The following is a 21311-nucleotide window of genomic DNA, read 5'->3' on the forward strand; positions in this document are numbered from 1 at the left end:
TGGGTCAGTGTGACTTGCGAGTCAGAGAGGAAAAAGGCTTGGTCTGCAGTGCAAAGGACTGTCAGCACAAAGCCAACAGGCACCAGTCCCAGGACAGCAGGTTTTATTTTGACGTTGAGGCAGGAATAAATCTCAAGTCTCGTGACTGATAAGTGGAAAGCAACCTAGTTAAATAACCTTCAAAACAAATCCAAACTTATCAGTATTTTTCCCCCACCTCACCCCCTGTGCTCGACCTGCGTGGCAAAATTATTCACATTCATCTGGTGCTTCCCACTAGCTCCCTGCCCTGAGCTCAGCAAGTGGCCAGCGCTGGTGTGAGCGAAGATGACAAGGTGCCACGCCTCCCTCCATGGTCCAGGCTGTCTGGGAGCTGCCCCTGCTGCTGTCGCCGTTCGGAAAGATCAGGGCTCGCCAGATGGGAAGAGGAGATCGTCGCGACCGGCGATATTCATAAACAACTGTTCCCTGTCCACGTCTCTGTTCGCACACAGGCGGGTAAGCTTGGAAACATGCTGTCTGACAACCCCAGCTACCTTGACACAGAACTCGGCGAGATAGAAATAGCGCCGGTACCGCGTGTCACATCCAGCCAGGGGACCAGCTGTTAATAGCGATTGCACAAGAAAAAGCTAAAGCAGGGCAGGAATATTCATTTGCGCACTATCAATCATGTAGGAAACGTCCCTTATAGCAAAGGCAAAAACTATTTCTTGTGCGATGCCCCAGCATCAGATAGAAATGCTATCTTCAGCTGTCCTTATTTCTACACGAAAACGTAAGAATTGGGACATCACTTGTTCACCTTGAACTGCCGTTTCGAAGAACAGTTTTCCATTTCTCTGAAAGTGAAACTATTTCAATCCATGCTCTGCGGTCTGAATTAAGGACTATCCAGTTTCGTGATTTTTTTTTTGTTTGAATAGGTATGTATCAAAAGACCACCCCCGCATCATACAGCACTACAGCCAAATTAGCCCATCTCCTGTCGGCGGAAATACTCATGACTTAAAAAGGGTAGCAGCATTAAACTTAAAGGAAACTAAGAAGATAAAAGCAGCTAATTGACAATTAAGTACCTAGCAGTTCTTCTGTTTTACCAGTGCAAAATCACCTTTGATTTATAATGGGCGGTTGATAAACCTGTGAACTCTTATAGACACTACCACTATATGGAATTTGTAATGTGGCTTTAGATTTTGAAGATTTGTCTCCAAAAGTCCAGACATTTAAATATTTTCACAAAAAATAGTTTAGTTTAATGTCCCATGTTGTACTTCACTTGGGTAATATCTTGTACCTTGTCATTTTCTTACTATGTGGACTAGCACTGCTTTTCTAAGTAAGAATGTTTTCGTGCATATATAGTTATGAATGAATTCTGTGAGGCATACTGTTGTATAATGTTAGCTGAACTTTACAAAACCCTTGACAAAATTATATCTGAAGGCTACAATACACTACACAATTTCCCATTGCAAGCTGTACTGCATCCTATATTTAAATGATCAGTTTCAATGTGGAGTAAATTCAATGCAAATGCAGAAGGCCACCTTTAGAGCCCTAAGAGCCGACTTGTCAATTTGATGTCTAACGTACCGCATCTTAAAATATACACAGGCTAGCAGGCTCTGCCATAAAGTCCTACTGAAGTAATGCAACCGATTTCAGCCTCTGAAAAGTACAGTAACATACAACTCTGCCCCTAGTTGAAGGCTCACACAGACGCTCTCCTTTTGTCCATTAATGGAGAACATGTAAAATAATATGTAAACTGACAGTATTAAAACATAGACAACAAAGAATTATTGAAAATTCCTTTTCGTTACAAATCTATGGCCTTCATTACAAAAAGAGAAAATCCTGACATCAATATCCGTTTTTTACCATTTTAAAATATTTTTTAAGCTTTTTATCATCCCAGAAAAGTGACGGTAAGCTACAATTTTTACAAATTTTATGTATAAGCAATTAGCCTTACTGAGATATGCAAATGCACAGGCAGGATTTTTTTTGCATTTTTTACTGTGGGAATATTTTGCATTACTTGCTCAGCAAGCACTCATCCAAGTGTATTATATACAAAATACGCAATAATAAATTAAATACAAAAAATGAAATATGTTCATATTCAAAAATGACAAGTAGCAGTGAAGCAGGCATGTCAGAAGTGCAATGCCTGTGCATAACAGAGTGAAAATGTTGATTGAGCAGGAAACAGCATGTATATAAGGAATCATTGATTCCAGTAAAGAAATGACATTGAGCACAGCGCAGTACCTGCTGGTGGTAAACATTCATGGCAGTTTAAGAGATCACAGGTGTTGCATTAACAGAAGAGTCTTGCGAGAAGTCTTGGAGACTAGGTCAAAGAGGTTTAAACAAAAGCAGGAAAGAAAATTTTAAAATGGATGTTACAGGTAGCTACTGCAGGGACTGGAGTCACAGTGTAGCGTGAACTAAAGGAGGCAGAAAAAAAAAACCAAGTGAGCAGCAGCACCCTGAAACAGAGCTGGTGAGCACAATAGCAATGGTCAAGAGTACAAACACAGAGTATAAGATCTGTCTAGTCTAGGTCATATTACTGAGGAAGGGATGGCTCCTGCAGACATGTCTTGGGAAGAAGCCAAAGGATTGAGTCAGAGTTGAACGGGAAACGGGGAAATCGAGAACAAGATTCCTGACAGAGGAAGAGGGGGAGAGGGTGGAGTTAATAGTAATGAGAAGTAAAGAACGGTGGACATTAAGAGGTTCAGCTGAAATGACACAAGGCCCGGACGTCGGAGGGGCGAGGAGGACACCAGGGTAGGAAGATTTGGAACCAGGCTAACCCTAATGAAGAAACTGGGCTTGAGGGCCAAGGATAACCGGAACAGAAACTTAAGTCGTGGGAGGCAGCAGCACAGCAGAGGACGAGGTTTAGGCCTGACAACAGGGCAGAGGGTGGTGCAGAGCAGGAGGCAAAAGAGAAGCAGGAGTGGAGGCAGTAGTGAATGTCGGGCCAGATTTGCTTTGTGCTTTTCTAGGTGGCTCCTGCAAAAGACCCCCTGTGTTCTGCGGATAGGGAGTGGCACAATTGTGGACGCTGCAACCCACACGCATGGGGTTTAAATTCAATTCATTAACACCTGAGTGAGACTGTGAAGGTGTGAGGGTGAGGCATTCAAGCGTACAGTGCAAGCTGGTCAAATCCATCATTTCTCCAGCAATTTCAAGGGGGCAGCAGGAGCCAGGGCAGTTATAACCACATTGATTCCTGACTCGTGCCACACAGCAAAGCAAAATGACAAACTAAAAAGAAACTCAAGGGGGAACTTAAGCGAGGCCTGACTGAGTGTTTTTAGGTGCGGAGTCCATACTGGTAACTGGCTCCTGGGAGAGAAACAACGGCAGTAAGAAAGAACTGATTCCGGACGAGGAAATCTAAATATTTCCATTTTGTTGCCGTACTTTGAAAAGATTAGATTCTGCAAAATACAAATGATGACCACAAATAAAAGGTTACCAAGACAAGGAAATCACTTCCAGTTGCATCTTTGATTGCCTGTAGCATGATGAACTATGGAACACATACAGCTGTTTCTTGAATGATCACACAAAGCCAGCTTCAACAATGTGACACACAAGTTTGTTCCTGTGTTCCACAATACTAGGAAAGAATTGTCTTCCACATTCTGTCCAAAAAGATACTAAACTTCATTTCCACTTGACTCCTCAGGCATCACTGCTGATCTTGAAAAAACATCCAGACCACTTGATTAACTTGTTCAGTGCCTTTGATCATTTTTATCAAACCCCCATACGCAATTTTCTGCTCCACACTAACCGGATTCAGCACCTTTAGCACAACTTGTCCTTAATGACCAGGAAATAGTGCATTTGTTTGAATTTGTTTATATTGCTACTCCAGAGGGACAGCAAATCTTTCTTTTAGCATGGTGCCCAGTACTGAATACAGTATTCCAACACCAAGCTCAAATTAGTAAGCAGTAAGTTCTAGGGGACATCAGGGTATGTGTTTTTTTACTGCAGCTTAATTCTGAACTGCAGGGTAAATGAAATCAATATTCCACTTGAGGCTTATCTGTTAACCTGCATTCAACTTTTTGCAAAAGTCAAACGGAATCTAAAATTAGTATCAACCATGTAACAATATCGGAGCTGCAAAACAACACTCACTCATGTATATTAAACGTGTAACCAGCAGGACGTCTTCACAAAGAGGAAACTATATTCCCTGTAGGAGTGTCTAATAAATTTATATTGCCACCTGTGAATTATAGTAAATTGATCACCTATTAAGAACATCTGAGAACAGACTGCATAACAATCCCTATGCTGAAAGTGTTAGATACAATGCATTTGAAGTTCCAAGGATTTCTGCAACAGCAATGGGTAAACAAAAATTAATCAATTAAGAGCTTGGCTAGAATAAAAACCATGAGATACAGAGGAATTTCAGGCCCCGGGGTAGAAGTCATTTAATTAGTGGACTGAATAATGTTAATATTACTTCTCTAAATTTAAATACACTTTACTACACATATTCAGTCACTATTTTTTTTTTTTTATTGTTCATCCCTCCACTACCGAGCTGAAGAAAGCCAGTCAACAGGTACTCGAAGACCTCTCTCATACATTTGACCTATGTCTAGTTCAAAACCAACCATTTACTATATCAAATGTACATTCTTGCTACTTAATACCTTGTTTCTGACCTTGCATGAACAGTGCCTCATGTAGCCCAGCAAAGGTTAGTTCTTACATCATATAATTCTGTTGCCATGTTTCCAGAAAAAGAATTTTCGCCCAAAAGCCTTATTTATATAACGTAAGTTCCAGAAATGTCAGGCAGAACAGACAGCAGATGCACTGCTGTGACAAATACCAAGTCCATGTACGAATTTCATGGTACTAATTCAACAGAGTATGTTATTAATTAACTGAAACAATTCCAGCGGCTTACGTGCACAGTCCTGCATGTGTTTTGTGTGTGTGTGCAAATATTTCTGAAGAGTGGTTTAGAACTTGATAGGGTAGAAAGTGCTATTCTAGAAGGCTCACATTAATGTTGACCTAAAAAAGTACTGTCCTACAGCAGCAGTGTTTCTCACCTGGTATACTGTGGAATTTTAGAAAAGACACATATAAAAAGGGTAAAATAAAATGACTGCTTATCTTTTTGTGGAGTAACCAAAGTTTATGTTGCTTGAATCATGTGTGGCGCAGGGGCAGTGGTGATTTTTGAATGGTATACTGTAATTACCAAGTCTGCCTATAATACAACAGTGGGAAGTTGATGTGGATTTTGTGGGGAAGTAGGCAGGTGAGGAGAACTGTGGAGAATAAGGGAGGTGAAGAACAGAGTGAATGGGCAAGAAGCCAGAAGATCCAGAGGAAATATAAGATAAAGGCATAGAAGTAATTTGTGCGGTAGGACAGAGGCAGGAGAGAGCATTTTTGTTGCTTTTTTGTTGTGGCTACTGACTCAAACTATGCAGGACAGCATCTTGACAAGAAAGCAAAAACAAAACACAGGGCCCCATTCCACAAGTTCAGTGGCTTGTTATATTTGAAAACTCCCTGGTCGCTGCCCACAGAAAAGGGAGGGAAGAAGGATAAGCACAAGAAAACAAGCCGATAACACACTTGCTTTCAGAAATGAAGAGGAACTCGAACAAAAAGTAAAAAAGCTGAGCCAACAATAGCTGTGTCACATGGTTTTTAGATTTATGCAAGTGGGATGGAAAAGGTTTACAGTATACAACACAATGTTATATTTATAGTACAAGTCAGGCCAATATTGCTTTCTAACAGAACTTTTAACAAATACTATCAAAACAAGGTTTAGGTTTCTATACATGGCACATATTTCAGAGTCATTTGTGTTCTATTCATTTATTTATCTTTAAATGGCTGACATATTGAAATCCTCAGACATGGACTTGGAGTCTTCCTAAATTGCCTGGCTTACCTATCAGGACTCAAATGAGCAAAACGGGCTGCATTGCCTCCTATTTTTTGTAACTTCACCTCATTCACTTACTCAAAAACGTGTTGCTGGCATGAAAAGAAAATACTGTATGAAACAACGTGTTCACCTAAAAATTCACCTCACAAAAAAAAATACACGGCATCATAGATCATGCCATCAATAAGAAACGAAAGCTCAAGAGCCAAAACAACACTGAAACACCTTCTAAAAGAGCCGCTGAATCCTGGGCTTCAGCATTCCTGATGCTGAAGGGGAACTAGCTGGTCTGGTAAGGAGTGTCGGAACTGATGACTCCAGCCCCTGGGATAAACAAGCAATCTGCAGGAGCAATTAGGCACATGTGGAATAACTCCAGAAGATAAGAACCCAACCCATTAAGAACTTTGGACATGAAAGTGAAATCAAAATTCCTGGTAACAAAAGGAGAAAGCAAGTTCTCAGGAAAACATGAGTGAGACAGTCATCTAGAGATCGCATCCTGGACAGGTGGGAGTCTATAATGAGTCACACAAATTAACAGGAAATGCAACTGAAGTGAGAGGTCACAAAGTCACACTTACTTCCTTCTCTACACCCATCCTGTAAAAAAGAACTTGAAGTTTAGCAACATTTCTTAACCGACAGAATGCTGATCTAAGCAAAGGGTTCTCTGCAAGTCCAGACAATCCAGAGCTCACAACAGCACCAAGAGCTATACAATCATTGTTGGCAATACACAACTATAAATGGTAAGCATGAAAGAATAAGGTATGACAGACACCATTCTAGTTCCAGTTATTAAAACGTTTGTGTTGCAGGTGAGTTTATCCATAAATAATCTCAGGTACACTCTGCACAAGAGCAACTAATACCATATATGCTTGTAATGTAGAAAGTGGATAAATCTGTCTCATCATCATATTAGTAATGTGGTGTCTCCCAATAATCCCATCAAGACGTTACAAGCCTGAACTGCAAAAGATCCAAAACAGAGCCTTCAGATGCATCAGACTCCATAGGACCCAGATTAGATTTAAATTTTCCTCAAGAGACATACTGACGGTGATCAGGCAGATAAGGATAAAGAGAAAACCAGTCCCAAGGCTGACATACGTCTTACAAGCTTTTCACCAAGATTTTATCAAACACTGCAGCAAGGTTTAGCATAACAAGAACAGACCGCAAATAGTAATCAAGTTTTACAGAGGCTTCATTCCAGACTCAACACAAGTACTGTGGCCAAACGTAAACTGAAATGTCTCTTGCAAAAAATGACACCAGAAATAGTCATTAGGTTGTTGGCATCAACTTTTTCCAATTACCGGATCATACGGATTCTTTGGCAATGGTAGAGGGTACCCAGTTCCTCATTTGAATTCCTCATGCAAATCATGACAACAAATTTAAGGTAATTTGGTGTTATTTGCATTTTGCTTTTTCTTTCGCCAAAATGAAGTACCCGGTTGTCCTGAGAAGCAAAAAGCAAGCAGTTATGCTTTCATCCTATGCTGTAGATATTACTGTAAGTGTAGTAGATTAAAAGTTTTAAATGACATGCACAAAAGGCATAGTGCACATAGTATGAAAGGTTAAGACGGACTAGTAGGCTGATTACTGTTTAAAGACCTTTATCCTGAGAATGCAATTATAGCCTTTACACTTTAAACTTTATAAGCTGCTAATTCAACCAAATCTTCAACCACAAAGATAGCTTTAAAACCGAAAGTCTAAGCAAGCCAATTGCCAAGGAGAGCTACTTTTTACAATCAGCTTAAACTTAGGAAGCAAGTGTTTGGTCACTAAACAAAACTAGAATATGACAAAAGGAGATGACCCAAGTGTTGGAAATAAGTCCTTCTGAACCACAGCACAATAAAGGAGATCAGAGCACTAGCTTTCTTGATTGTTGTCTTCTCTTAGCGAACGAACCAGTCCACCTGGATTTGAAAATAAAAGTACTTGTCCTGCATTAATCTAGCATTGCCCAGGTAAGTGCCAATGCTCAGAGGACAACAGCATCTAGTACTAGAACTGGAAGATTGTACATAGATTTATAGTTCTCCGGCATGTTTGTCAGAGAGGTCTAAAGCCAAATGGGAGAAACTCATTACCCCTTACAACAGTATGGGGACTAATTATATCAGTCAAAATAGGACTCTCCATGAGAAGAGCTAGCAAAGAGCCTACATCCAGTAGGTGGTTAAAGTTAAGGAATACTAAACATGAATAAAGTAATTTAAGGCAAACTCGTGTTAATGGCAAGAGTAACTGTGCATGCCAGTTAGCAGTGCCATTTTTTTATTTTCTAGACAGTTTTTAAGAGTTGTTCATGTCTGTTCGGAGTCAAAAACGCACAACTCTTTCCATACCTGAAACAACCCATTGACATCAAGCACATCAGACCAGTTGGGGGAAACATATACATCAATCAGAACTACTCATTATACAAGCTTTCCAACCCAGACTCTGAGGTTGTGAACAATAAAAACAGAGGCAATAAAAGAGTTACCGAAATAATGAATCTAAAAGAAAAGACAAAGCAAATGCTGTAATGCACCCTTTGACGTATAAATTACTTATTAAACGTCTGGTGAGCTAATTTTTTACATTAAATAAATGGATAACAATGTCTGTGCTAACAGTTTATTTCAACAAAAAAATTATGATGCAGTTTTTGCTGAGATGGAGGAGAGATGAAGAAATAAACCGAGAAGGTATTCAAATCACCATAAAAGGACTAGCTCTAAAATTTAGTAAACTGTTCAAACAGAAAACCTTACATAAAGTGGGCACTTACAGTAAGAGTCATTCATATGACTCTCGTTCATATCAGAGGATTCATACAGACTCAGCCAAGAATGTATCCTCAACACCTCAGTTTAACAAGAACTGACATACGTACTGGTAAGCACCAAGCTATGAAGTTTTTACACAATTAAAAGTAGTGAAAATTATTTTTTAGCTCTCACATTTAGGTCTTCATATAAAACTGTTAAAGTCTGCATTCGAGATATGATCAGGCAGATTTCTAAAATGCACATTCTTAAGGGTTTCAGCTATTTGTACTACAACAAATGGGTCTAAAAACTCAAGCATTCTACAAAACTCATTGCATAGCACAATTAATCAAATAAAGAATACAAAACAAAATATAAATGTACATGGTGTGGACACACATCCTTATCTGAACTACCTTCTGTAAGAAAATCGTTTGAAACAGAACTAGATCAATTAGACATAAAACAGCATATGACAGACGAGTTCAGACTATTTACACACAATCCACTGGGCAAGAAACAATATAATTTTGTTAAACAATAACAATTGTTGGGAATAATATTAATGAAATGCAAAAAACTGGTGTATGAAAAGAATAGGGAAATGTTTTGTTTATTTGGGGAAAAATATTATTATGCTCCTAATCCTAGATTTCTAAAGGGTTAAAATGTAAAAGAAAGACGTTTATAGTATTATCAATGATAATAAACAAGCTTGCAAAACTTGCGTCTCAGAGGGTCTCAGTTCATCCAAATCAACGCAATGTGTTCACAGCAACAGGAAATTGTGATCTCAAGGTAATGCTACAAAAACCGCAATTTCAGCTTCAAAGTCAGTTCTTGGGTGCACCTCGACTCAAGAGTAACACCTTTCCTCCCTCTTGCCTGTATTATTTCCCGTTAATACAGGAGTTTTTTTTCATAAAGTTCCCCTGTAGCACATTAACAATCTCCTGTAGCAAATGAATAATCTAACATTACTGTCGTCTAATTTTGTCTCGATTGCACTACAGAAATAACGAAAATATGGAAATAATCGTAATCGTGTCTACGGTTAAAACATTGTGACGGGTTAATAATAATGACTGCTAGTAGAAATAAAAACAGTGAAATAAAGTAGTGCAATTTGAAATTATACCAAGTATTCACTAGCTGATTGTACTTGAACATCTTTGCATTTGATTCATTTATAGGAAAGGAAAATCCTGCAAAAATAACAAAAAAAATGCAACATATTTTAAACTGCTGTATTTAAGGCAGTCCATGCAAATATTAAAACATCCTCTCTAGATACAGTAATATTTGTACAGACAGAGCCTTGGCAGACAGTAAATGAACCAGCTCTACAGGATCAGTAATGTGGCAGTAAGCACTGAGCAAACACCCGAGGTAAAACTGCTGACTTAGTACGACTGCATTTCTGCGAGACAAAGGTCTTGAACGCTATTTTCTGAGCCCACCCTTCTTTATCGTAATAAATACGTCTTAAACACGAATCCCATCTCGTGTAAGGGGCTAAAAAGCTTGTCTTACCTGTCCCGAGTATCACAACATCAAACTCGGACGGGAGATTGTCTGCAGCCATCTTGAAGCCAATGTCACGTGACTCCGCCGCACCAGAAATGACGTTTCCTGTTTACACATGTGCATTACCAACGCGGAGAGCACATGCTGTTCCAGTGGACAAACAGGCGGGCGGTGTGATGCTGTTCTTAGGCGTTACCAGATATGCCAGTTATCGCAGGGTTTTAGAAATGAAGTGGTGTAAATAATGTACACCAAGATTGGATTCCAGAACTCCTGGTTACTCACGGTTTCAAAATGCAGTGATATAAACAATCGATTTCTAACGAATAAAGTGACGTGCTGTGAACAGGAATGACTGTTTCAGAGATGTTGCTTTTTGTTGCGGTTGCTGTACAGTATATCCAAAGTTACGGTAGATATCCGATTAACTCATTAGGGTGCATTAAACCTGAGCCGATACAGAATAAACCCAGCGAAGTATATTCAGACAGAAGAGAACTTTCCTCAGCTAAAATGATCAGATACAGGCATGACAGGGTGAAAATTAGAGGAGTAAAATTCAAACGTTAAATCTGGCAGACTTTTCACACAGCAGCATTAAAGATTTCATGCATAATATAGCCATATGAAAAAATATTGCATTCCATATGAATTTAGACTTTCTAGTACCTATCAGTGTCGAGTTTTCATGTTTCCCCCATGTTTGTGTGGGTTTCCTCCCATGGTTCAAAAACATACTGTTGGGTTAATGGCTTCAGCAAAAACTGGCCTTGGTGGAATGTGTTTGTGTCTGTGTGTACCCGCTGGAGGACTGACATCTCTTCCTGGGTGTACCCTTCCTTGCACCTATTGCTTGCTGTTACAGGCTCATTAACCATGATCTGAAAGAAGCCGTAAGAAAATGGATGGATGGTGTGCAGTCTGTTCTAGTATCCTAACAGGTGAGTGGCAGGTCCCTTTAAGAATGGGCTGCAGTTATAGCTGCCCTGCCTCTAGAGGCCGCTATGTAGCCTCTAATTTGTATAAATAGCCACACAGGGAGTAAATGAACTATCGGTGACCGGTCTGGAAATAGGCTTTTTTATAAACCTTGGAGGGGGTAAGTGCTGCTGATTGGTTGTATGACCTTAAAAGGGCTCCTGGACTCCACTAAGAATTTATGTGTTGTGTTGTGTTTTGTGCAAGCAGGCCCTTGAGGCCACCCTGGTTGACAATAGAGGCCTGTCAGAGGGAGAAACAAGAGTCACAGTAGAATACAGCGGGAATGCCATCACTACCAAGGAGCGATTCGTTTTGGTGTAGTTTTAAAACCGGTAAGTACAATTTACAGGCTGCTAAGGGTACTGCCGCAAAGACAGCCCCTCGGTGTGTTCTCTCTCAGCCCCTCAAAGCTGGGTGGCGCATGGCTTTATCCAATGAGCATGACCTCCATTTGCAACAGGCTGCCCCCAGAGAATAGGCAGTCTTTGGGTAAGCTTCCAGTGTTACTTTGATCTGCCGATATGTCTTCAATTAACTGATGGAACTGAACCGCATTGAACTGCAGATATGATCCAGTGCCTTACCGGTACCCCTCGGCTGAAGTGGCATTTAGGTAGGAGACAGTTCATGCGAAGGTTAAGTGTCCCATCCTCTTCAAAGTGCCAAACAGAGGAGTCAAGCAGCTTAGCTTACAGAAGACGTGTCTGAGGGAAGCAGGATGTTCATTCAGATCAGTGGAGCTTGCAGCTGCCTGGTGCAGCACCAGGTTGGTGTCAGTGTTTGGAGTGGCAATAAGTGCTAGTATGCACCTTCTTTTTTTTTTTAAGTGGAAGGTGTAACATTAAGGATGTTGCTGCTTACGTGACCTTAATCATTACTACATTATTAAGCTCTTTCTTATTTTTGTTGCATTTTTATTAGGTCTTGGGTTTGGAGTTGCTAATGTGATAGTTTTGTGATGATATAAATAAGGCCTTGCACCAAACATGCACGTAAGAAAAAAGAAATTAAGATCAATTAAAAGGCGTTTTTGCATTTTCATGTGAATTTTTTTCCCCAAGGGTATACATAGGTTTTTTTAACATCAGTCTCAAAATTTTGAAAATAAAGAAATGCCCAAATAGTTAATGCAGAAGACTGATGTAAAATCCATGATTCAGGATTCCACTTCAGCTCATGAACAAGAAGGGCAAGCAGTGATCAAAATATACGAGAAGCAACTGATATATACACTGTTGCACAGGTCTGACATAAAGTCCATTTTATTGAATCCTCACTCATAAATACCGTATAAACCATCCTGAGCATGAATTTGATTTTCCAGGAACATTATTTTTCCCAGTTTATTTGTGCTCCGCAAAAGTACAATTTCATTTAACTCCGGATTGAATTGCGTTTTTCTCACTTCAGCCCAAATCGTGCCCACTACCTCTGCTTCCCATGGCTCTATATAATAGTAATTAAGTCGTACTTTATTATTTATTTAACATGCTTCTTCATTGTTTAAGCTGTTGTCTCATGTTGTCTGCAACTGACTGCATCAACTGGTCCCTGTTCACAAATGGAAATTTGCCACCTTATTTATCATTTAAAAATCGTTTGTCATATTCAACTCACAACTGGCAACCCACTGAAGCTAAGCAGGTGTGAGCCTGGTCAGTACCTGGATGGGAGACCTCCTGGGAAAAACTAAGGTTGCTGCTGGAAGAGGTGTTAGTGGGGCCAGCAGGGGGCGCTCACCCTGCGGTCCATGTGGGTCCTAATGCCCCAGTATAGTGACGGGGACACTATACTGTAAACAGGCGCCGTCCTTCGGATGAGACGTAAAACCGAGGTCCTGACTCTCTGTGGTCATTAAAAATCCCAGGGTGTTTCTTGAAAAGAGTAGGGGTGTAACCCCGGTGTCCTGGCCAAATTTCCCATTGGCCCTTACCAATCATGGCCTCCTAATAATCCCCATCTATGAATTGGCTTCATTACTCTGCTCTCCTCCCCACTGATTGCTGATGTGTGGTGAGCGATCTGGCGCACTATGGCTGCCGTCGCATCATCTAGGTGGATGCTGCACATTGGTGGTGGTGGAGGGGAGTCCCCATTACCTGTAAAGCGCTTTGAGTGGAGTGTCCAGAAAAGCGCTATATAAGTGTAAGCAATTATAATTATAATTTTGTGACTTTCCTGATCCCGGCCTTTTGCTCTGTGACATTTTCATTGCTGTAAAGGGTCTGACAAAATATTAATCTGTTCCAAGTCTAAATCCCTCAATAGGGCAGATTGCAATTTTTGTTTTACTAATTAACATGTCAGCAAGCCCCTTGAAATGGTATAGAAGGGATGTCTGTTTTAAGAGATTATGTTTACATCCAATCATACTATTACGCTACAGGGTTCACGTGGGCACCCTCACCACTGCCACATCAGGTCGGCCCCCCACTATCAGAGACTTGAACCCAGGCCTCCGGTGTCACTCAACAGGGACCCAGCCTCTTGAGCCAAAGGGAAATCTCCCGTCAGCCCAGCAGCTGTGGTCCCTGCTATCCACAAGGAAGGGCGGCGACGTCACCGTGCTGGTAAGCCAGCTCTCGCAAGCAATGGAGGCCGTATGCATTACAATACACTACTTGGTTCACTGTAATTGATTCCCTTTTTGTTTTTTTAAATTTGTAACTTTTTAAAATGGTCTCCCTTAACTTCTTGTTAACTTTAAAAGTAACCCCCTGCACAAGTAACTGTACCAGAAAAATTTTTCCAGCACTTTCGCTATATTGTTGAAGTCCGTTCCAGCAGTCAGTCAGGGTAATTAACAGAAATAATATTCATGTCTGATTTGTTTGGTTCTGTCTGGGCTTGTTTGCGGATGGTGATTGATTTTGTTCAGTCACAAAGTCGACTTGTGAATTGCACGTTTGTTCTGTGTACCCTTTCATATTCCTCTCTCATTTTGTCTATCTTTGAAAATTCTCGACTGCTCCAGAAAGCTAGAAAATTAACTTGTGTTTTTATTTTGAATGACTGTTCCTATTCTGTGGGTAGGTGGTAAAAAATACCTTAAAACTCCTTATAAACAAGGGAAAGGACTGAAATACAGGTTGCTTGTACACTCTGAAGGCATAGGTCACGTTATGTTTAAGACTCCACTCTGTCGGGATATACAGTATGGGAGTTTTGTTTTTCTTTTATCTTTAAAGGATAAAAAAAAACTCCACATTTTAAATTTCATGGTTCCTTGATGGGGTGTGTTGATTGAAAACACAAGATGCGAATACTATTATGCACAGTAAAACTTAACATAATTATTCATGGTTTGTGTTGGCAAGGCGTACTGCCAATTTTTAAATTAATTCCAGTGCATATGTTAAGAGAGGAACTGTTGAAGATTATAAATAACATACAATGTCTATAGTCACCTGTGATACATGGTTACAGATCTGAGACAGAAATTAGATCAGAAGACTTTTAACCATATAAGGAGTGTTAACCCAGGCAAAGTACATGGTATTATGTGCAATATACTGCTCATTTCCTTGTGGAAATTGTCTAATTACAATGGCATAATTTTTTTTTAACCTGAATGTATCCTGAATGTATAGGCCATATCATTATACAGGATCCAAATATTCTACCGCTTAACATCTTTTAGAGTTTTAACTTCTGAATGTATAAATTATAATAATCCATAATTAAAAATGTCTTATTGACTAAAGAATATTATCATTAATAAAAATAATCATCAAGAACTGGCTTTGCAAAATGCAATTATCAGGTGGGCTGAAATCTGTAATTAAATTTGGCTTTTAAAACAGGAATACAGCATCATTCACAAAAACGTGCTGAATAGAGAATTTCTGGTACAGGACATGTTTGCTTCTTTCTTTGCCAGAACTTTGCCCATGTCAAAATCAAAACATGTTCCTTCCTGTATGTATACTGCAGTATATTATTTTACAAGAAATGTGTTTCTTTCCTGTTTTGCACTGAAAGACGATGGCAACTGTCAGCAATCCAAATTCATGTGCGAATTCCACCCAAATTACACTTTAACTTCCAGCTGGTTGATTTCAAAATGCAATCTATAAAACAATAATAATCTCTTCTGTTCTATTTCTTTCTTTTCAGATGTAATTGCTTGAATGCTTCCTGGGACATGAGTAGTTATTTTTCTCCAAATATGGGACTGTGTAACAAGGTACAGCTTGATCAGGCATTTGAAAGTATAAGGATGTATCACTTCCATCTAGTCACCATGATTCACATAATTTATAGCTTAGAAACACAGTAGCCTGCAGCTGCTGATCATAATAATGCAAAGACACTTTCACCTATATGACATTTTTTTTTCATACAATTGTATTCGTATCATAAACTCGGCAGTAAAATCAGTTTTATTGCTCGTGAACTGCATGATTGGGAACAAAAGTCAACCCAGTGGATTCTTCAGAATGGACAGTGAAAGGTGAACCAGAGTACACAAGTGGAAACTATGTGGAAGTGAATTTAAAACTGAGAACAGACAGCACTACTTTACACAAAGAGCTGTGGGAGTAGGTAGAAAGATACTCTGCCATTTTGTTGAAGCTGATACTCTGGAGTAGCTGGGAGAGATCCTCAGCTCAGTTAATGACTTACTACCAAATGCTTTAGATAATGGCCTTCCAATGGCCTTCTCTCCTCTGTGACCTGTCTTGTGTTCTGCTGACAAAATGCAAAGTAAACAAGGAGTCTGGCTGATCAGGATGTGAATTTTCTTTTTATCGTAAACGTGCATTGACAGCAGTGTGCTTATAATTAAGAAATCATGAGCAAAACTGATATTTTCTCCCCTCACATATTAGAGGAAAATCTAGAAGAAAAATCCAGTTTGTCTCCATTCAGAATAATAATCTCTTCTGTGCTATTGAGTGAGCTTCACAGAAGCACTGAAGAGAATATAAGGATTCTCAAAGAATGGAATCTGTAAGCATTTAGACCCCAGGATCCTATTGTATTTCCTGTGAGATTCTTTTGGAGAAATCATATGTTTTGTTTTTTTTCAAAAGTGGTGAATATAGCCAGATTTTCATAGTTGAAAGAACTGCCCGAAGGATTTAGGAAAACTTGGAAGATTATGAAGCCTGAAACTAAAAACAAGAACGGCTAGAATAGAGTTCTGCATAGCATGGAAAATAAGATGATATTTTCATTTATTAAAGCAACATTTTACACTTAATATATCTCTGAGCAACATGGTGCCATGACAGCGCAGTTGCCTCAAAGGCCTGTGTGTGATTCCATCCTGTGGTACTTTAAGTGTGTTTGAGTTTGCATATTCTCCCTGTGTTCACAGGGATTTTATACAGGTACTGTACTGTAGAGGGTGCAAACCGGCCTTGTACCGTATGGTTCCAAAATTTGCCCAGGTAATGCCTGTCCTGGAGCTGTGGTAGCTCAGATGACAAGGGTGTCTAGCTCCTGACCAGAAGCTCCTGGGTTCAATCCCAGGTAGGGGCAAATGATGTAGCTTGCTCTAATTCCTACCAGATGGCTACCAGGTCCACTCAGCTTGCTTTCCAAGTGAGTACCGGAGGTTAATCCCTCTGGGGGTAATAGGCCAGCTGGAGCATGATGCTGACCACATCACCTCCACCTCCAGTGTTGGATGGTTGAGAAAAATGGTGGCCCTTGCCCCCCATTCCCCCATGGGTCTATATGGCCTGAAAAAGGGACCTAACTTACATATCTGCCCTTACTGGGCATACTTGACTTTCTAATATGGGCTATGATCTTCACCAGGAAAAGCAAAGAAACAATTAATGGATATATCATGTTTATTTTCTAATTTGATACTCAACAATTTATGCTGTGTGTTAGAGGTCATTTTGATGTTGTTCATGAAAAAATTGTACTTTCTGAAAAGGCCTCTTAACTCTACCACACAAAGGAGGGAATGTGCAATAATATCACACCTTATAGGAAAGTTTATTGAAGAAGCACTCAATGTAAAACTGATAGTCTTTCACACCATCTTGTTCCTCCATTTGCATTATAACAATACATTTTGTTAAAAATGTTATGATAAGTAAGTGCAGAGCTAAGGTTAGATCACTGTAACTCTAACAGGAGGGTTGTGTGTTTGATGCCCCTGGACAGATACTGTACTACTGTTCAGTCCTTGAACAAATTACTTTGTCCCCAGGTGCACCAGTTTGCTAACCTGTATAAATAGTTCAAGCAGTGTCAGGAAGTGAACCTGCAACAGTCCCATCCAGGGAGAGTCATTCAGTGTCTTTTAGCTTCAAACTCTGGCCTGATGAGCCACATTGTGACCCTTATTTGCTTATTTATAGTCTCACATCCGGGAAAATTTAATTACCTTTTGTGGAGCACTGGAGTGGTACATTGGCAGAGCAGTTTGGGCTACTGCCTCAGAACTGTTGCTTGCCTGGGTTCAATTCTGGTCTGGAGTACCTTCTGTATGGCATTTGAATGTTCTTCCTGTGGCCATGTAAGGTTTTTCCTGTTTCTCAGGATTTCCCACACAGTCCAGAACATGCTGTCTAGTTAAATTGGTTATCATGCGTGCGTGCATCAACCCTGGCATCCCATACAGGTCTTATTCTGCCTGGTGTCCATTGTCTGCTAGGTTGGACTAAGCAGTGAATTGAAAGTAGATTGATGGATTGTGTTATATTGGCCATGGCATGTTTATAGGGGATGTCCTCAAATTCTGTGTCTAATCCAGTGGTCTCCAGCCCTGATTCTCCATTATCCCAATGAAACAATGAGAAAAGTGTGGGGGAAGAGTTGGCATTGCTGGAACATACTTGTATTTTTATTGACATCACAGAGGGCTAGCTCAGAATAAAAAAGACTACAGTGGAGGGTAGATTATTATTTCTAAGGATGGGGCTTTGCATCTTGAAATGACATGAAATCACAACTGAAAATAAAAGTTACATGCACATTTTTTAATTTCCTTCCCTCGAAATGATGTTAAAACAAACCAAATGCCTTAGATATTTGCAAAATGCCTTAGATATTTTATCACGCTGTTGTGCTTTGTTACACAGTTTGATGTTCCACTGATTAACACAACCTGATATTAAAAAGATAACAAGCTCTCATACTGCATACTGTATATGTCATTCTATCTTTTCATTATCTCATTAACATCCTGGGGAGAGCTACCGAAAGCATTGATTATTGATTGTATTTCTGACACATGATTCGCCATGCTGCAGAATCTGGTTTTGAACCATATACATCTGCTTCATTTTTCAACATGTGTTCATCTTCATATGCCCCCAAACACCTCTTCCTGTTCCTCTTTTCCCTATTTTGAATTGCTTCTTTCTCAGATAGTGTAGCACGCCGCTGGCATTGTCTTGGCACTCCTGTGAAGCAGTTTTCCCACACTTTGTTTGATAAAACTGTTCAATCTCACGACAAAAAAACTGTTTTCAAGGGGATGTTCAGACTTATTTGTGCCACTGTGCATTTTGAGGACTGTGCAGGCACAGTAGGTTGTGGAACTTAGGTATCTGCTGTTCATACTGTTCATTTGTAACCACTTATCCAAAATAGGGTTACAGGGGAGCCAGCACCTGTTCAAGCAAGCAATGGGTGCAAGGCAGGATACACCCTGGACAGGATGCCAGACCATCACAGGGCAGACATAGGCACAAACACAGAAACTCACACACACTCTCACCAAAGATCAACTGACCTATCGTTATATCTTTGGACTGTGGGAGGAAACTGGAGCACCAGGTGAAAACCATTACAAACACAGGAAGGCCATACAAACTCCATGCAGATACTGTAGAACTTCAGTCTGGAACAGTCTGGCACCACTGTGCCACCCTCTGCTGTGCGGTGCTGTCTTTAGATTTTGATTTTCAATAAGATTTCAAGAATGTAGGGCTCTCCATAATGATGACATCAACAGGAGACACATTTCATGCGTGAAGACCCACATGCCTTTTCATCAAATACTTTTTGACAGTGTCTGGACTTGTACAAAGAATTTCATGCATATCACGATTCACTGCTTTCATTCGTTTTTAACAAAGCCCACATTACTACAGTCAACAAGTACATTTGTGAATGGATCCATATGTTTCCCATTAATAACTTCTTGTTATAGTGTTATTAAATCACCTGCAAATATAAAAAAATGTTCTGTAACAATGTCTATAGCGTATTTTAAAAGCATTATGAAATTACGATTAAAAATCAGCTTCTGTCAAGCCCATCATTGTGATACCCCACAATGTGTGGAAGAGATCTTGCAATTGTGTTATGAGCAGGTAGATTTTATTGCCCCATTCCTAATTAGTTTGTAATCATAGTCAAATATGCACTGAAGATGAGAATGGCAGGGAAAATCAGAATCTTACAGAGGTAAAATGGGTAAAAAGGCTGAGCTATTTTTTTCAATCAAATGTGCAATCCAGGAAATAATACTAATCTTTTCTAATGCAAACTTTAAAATCCAATTATTTAATCACATGGAATGAACACAAGTACTAGCTCAGAGCGCCCGTTTCGGCAAGGATGAATAACCATGTTCAATAAAGCTGAATTAACTTGAGCAAATCAAACTCTGGATTAACATTTTCTGCATAACAGACCACAAAATGGACATTAGTTTTGCCAATCAGCTTCTCATTTAGAAACAAATAAGATTATATTACAGCTCAGTCCTTCTGCAGTAATCACATACATTTCTATTCGCTAATGCAGTAAATGTGTGTTGAAAGATGTGTGTTGAAGATTCTCTGTGTAAATCACAGAGTCTTTCAATTATTTTTGTTTAATTTTGGCAGATTCCCTTATAGCTTCGGAGATAGTAAGTGGTAGCAAGGTTGTCCATTACATCTGCAAAACATGCATGCAAATATATTCTAAGAGAAGGACATTTTGAAATGAGTTGCTGTGATCAAATTGCTCCATCACTAAGACAAGGCCCTCTTTTATGTCATAAGTGGACTCTTCATCCCCTTCACTTCAATCAAGCCAGATTGAAGAGCTTTCTGCTTTTGATCACACTGTGATGCTTGTCGCAAGAGTAAGACATAGTTCATTTCTACATAAGAGAAAAAATGGTTTTCAGCCATGCATCATGTGTATGCAGTGAGAATGTGGAGGTTTGCGTTTTTCCTCGAGATAATGTATTTATTGCTTCTGTTTCTGTTTGTCATTTCTTCCGTTACCACCCACTCTCTGTGGAGTCATCGTCATTGTCTGTCAGTCTGAAGATCCTTTAGCTTCAAATTATTATTAGAAGAGCCCTGGGATTTTCAATGTCCACAGAGAGTCAGGACCTCGATTTTACATCTCATCCGAAGGACGGCACATTTTTACAGTATACGGTGGATATAAAAAGTCTAAAAGGTACCAATCAGGAGAGGGGTATAAAAGAATATCAAAGGCATTGGATGTACCATGGAGCACTGTGAAGACTATCATCAATAAGTGGAGAAAATGTCGCACCACAGGGACATTGACAAGATCAGGACAACCCTCCAAAGTTGATGACAGGACAAGGAGAAACCTCATCAGGGAGGCTACCAAGAGGCCTACAGCAACATTAAAGGAGCTGCAGGAATTTCTGGCAGATATTGGTCACTCCTTGCATGTGACAACAATCTCCTGTATTCTGCACACGTCTGGGCTGTGGGGTAGGGTGGCAAGACGGAAGCCATTTCTCACAAAAAAGAACATCCAAACCCGTCTACATTTTACAACAAAATGCATTCAATCACCCTTAAACATGTGGGAAAATGTCTTATGGTCTGATGAGACAAAGGGTGAGCTTTTTGGCCTTAATTCTAAAAGATATGTTTGGTGCAAAGACAACACAGCTCATCATCCAAAGAACACTATACCTACTGTGAAGCATGGTGGTGGAAGCATCATGCTTTGGGGCTGCTTCTCTTCAGCTGGGACAGGGGCTCTAGTCAAGATAGATGGGATAACAACTAGCTCCAAATATCAAGATATTTTGGCACAAAACCTGCTGGCCTCTGTCAGAAAGCTGAAGATGAAGAGGAATTTCACATTCCAACATGATG

The 21311-nt window shown here is 39.8% G+C and overlaps 1 protein-coding gene across 1 annotated transcript in view; it reads right to left on the reverse strand.

Annotated features, from left to right (window-relative positions):
- chm (CHM Rab escort protein) overlaps positions 1-10358 on the reverse strand; it is an 89119-nt gene extending 78761 nt beyond the window's left edge. The window contains exon 1 of the mRNA XM_088925758.1: positions 10285-10358. Within this exon, the coding sequence (XP_088781884.1) occupies positions 10285-10336 (52 nt within the window). The 5' untranslated portion in view covers positions 10337-10358. The remainder of the gene's footprint in view (positions 1-10284) is intronic.
- Between the last annotated feature and the right edge of the window lie 10953 nt (positions 10359-21311).

The sequence above is a fragment of the Atractosteus spatula genome, chromosome 9 (assembly GCF_055471065.1).
Source record: "Atractosteus spatula isolate fAtrSpa1 chromosome 9, fAtrSpa1.hap1, whole genome shotgun sequence".
Taxonomy (NCBI): Eukaryota; Metazoa; Chordata; class Actinopteri; order Semionotiformes; family Lepisosteidae; genus Atractosteus; species Atractosteus spatula.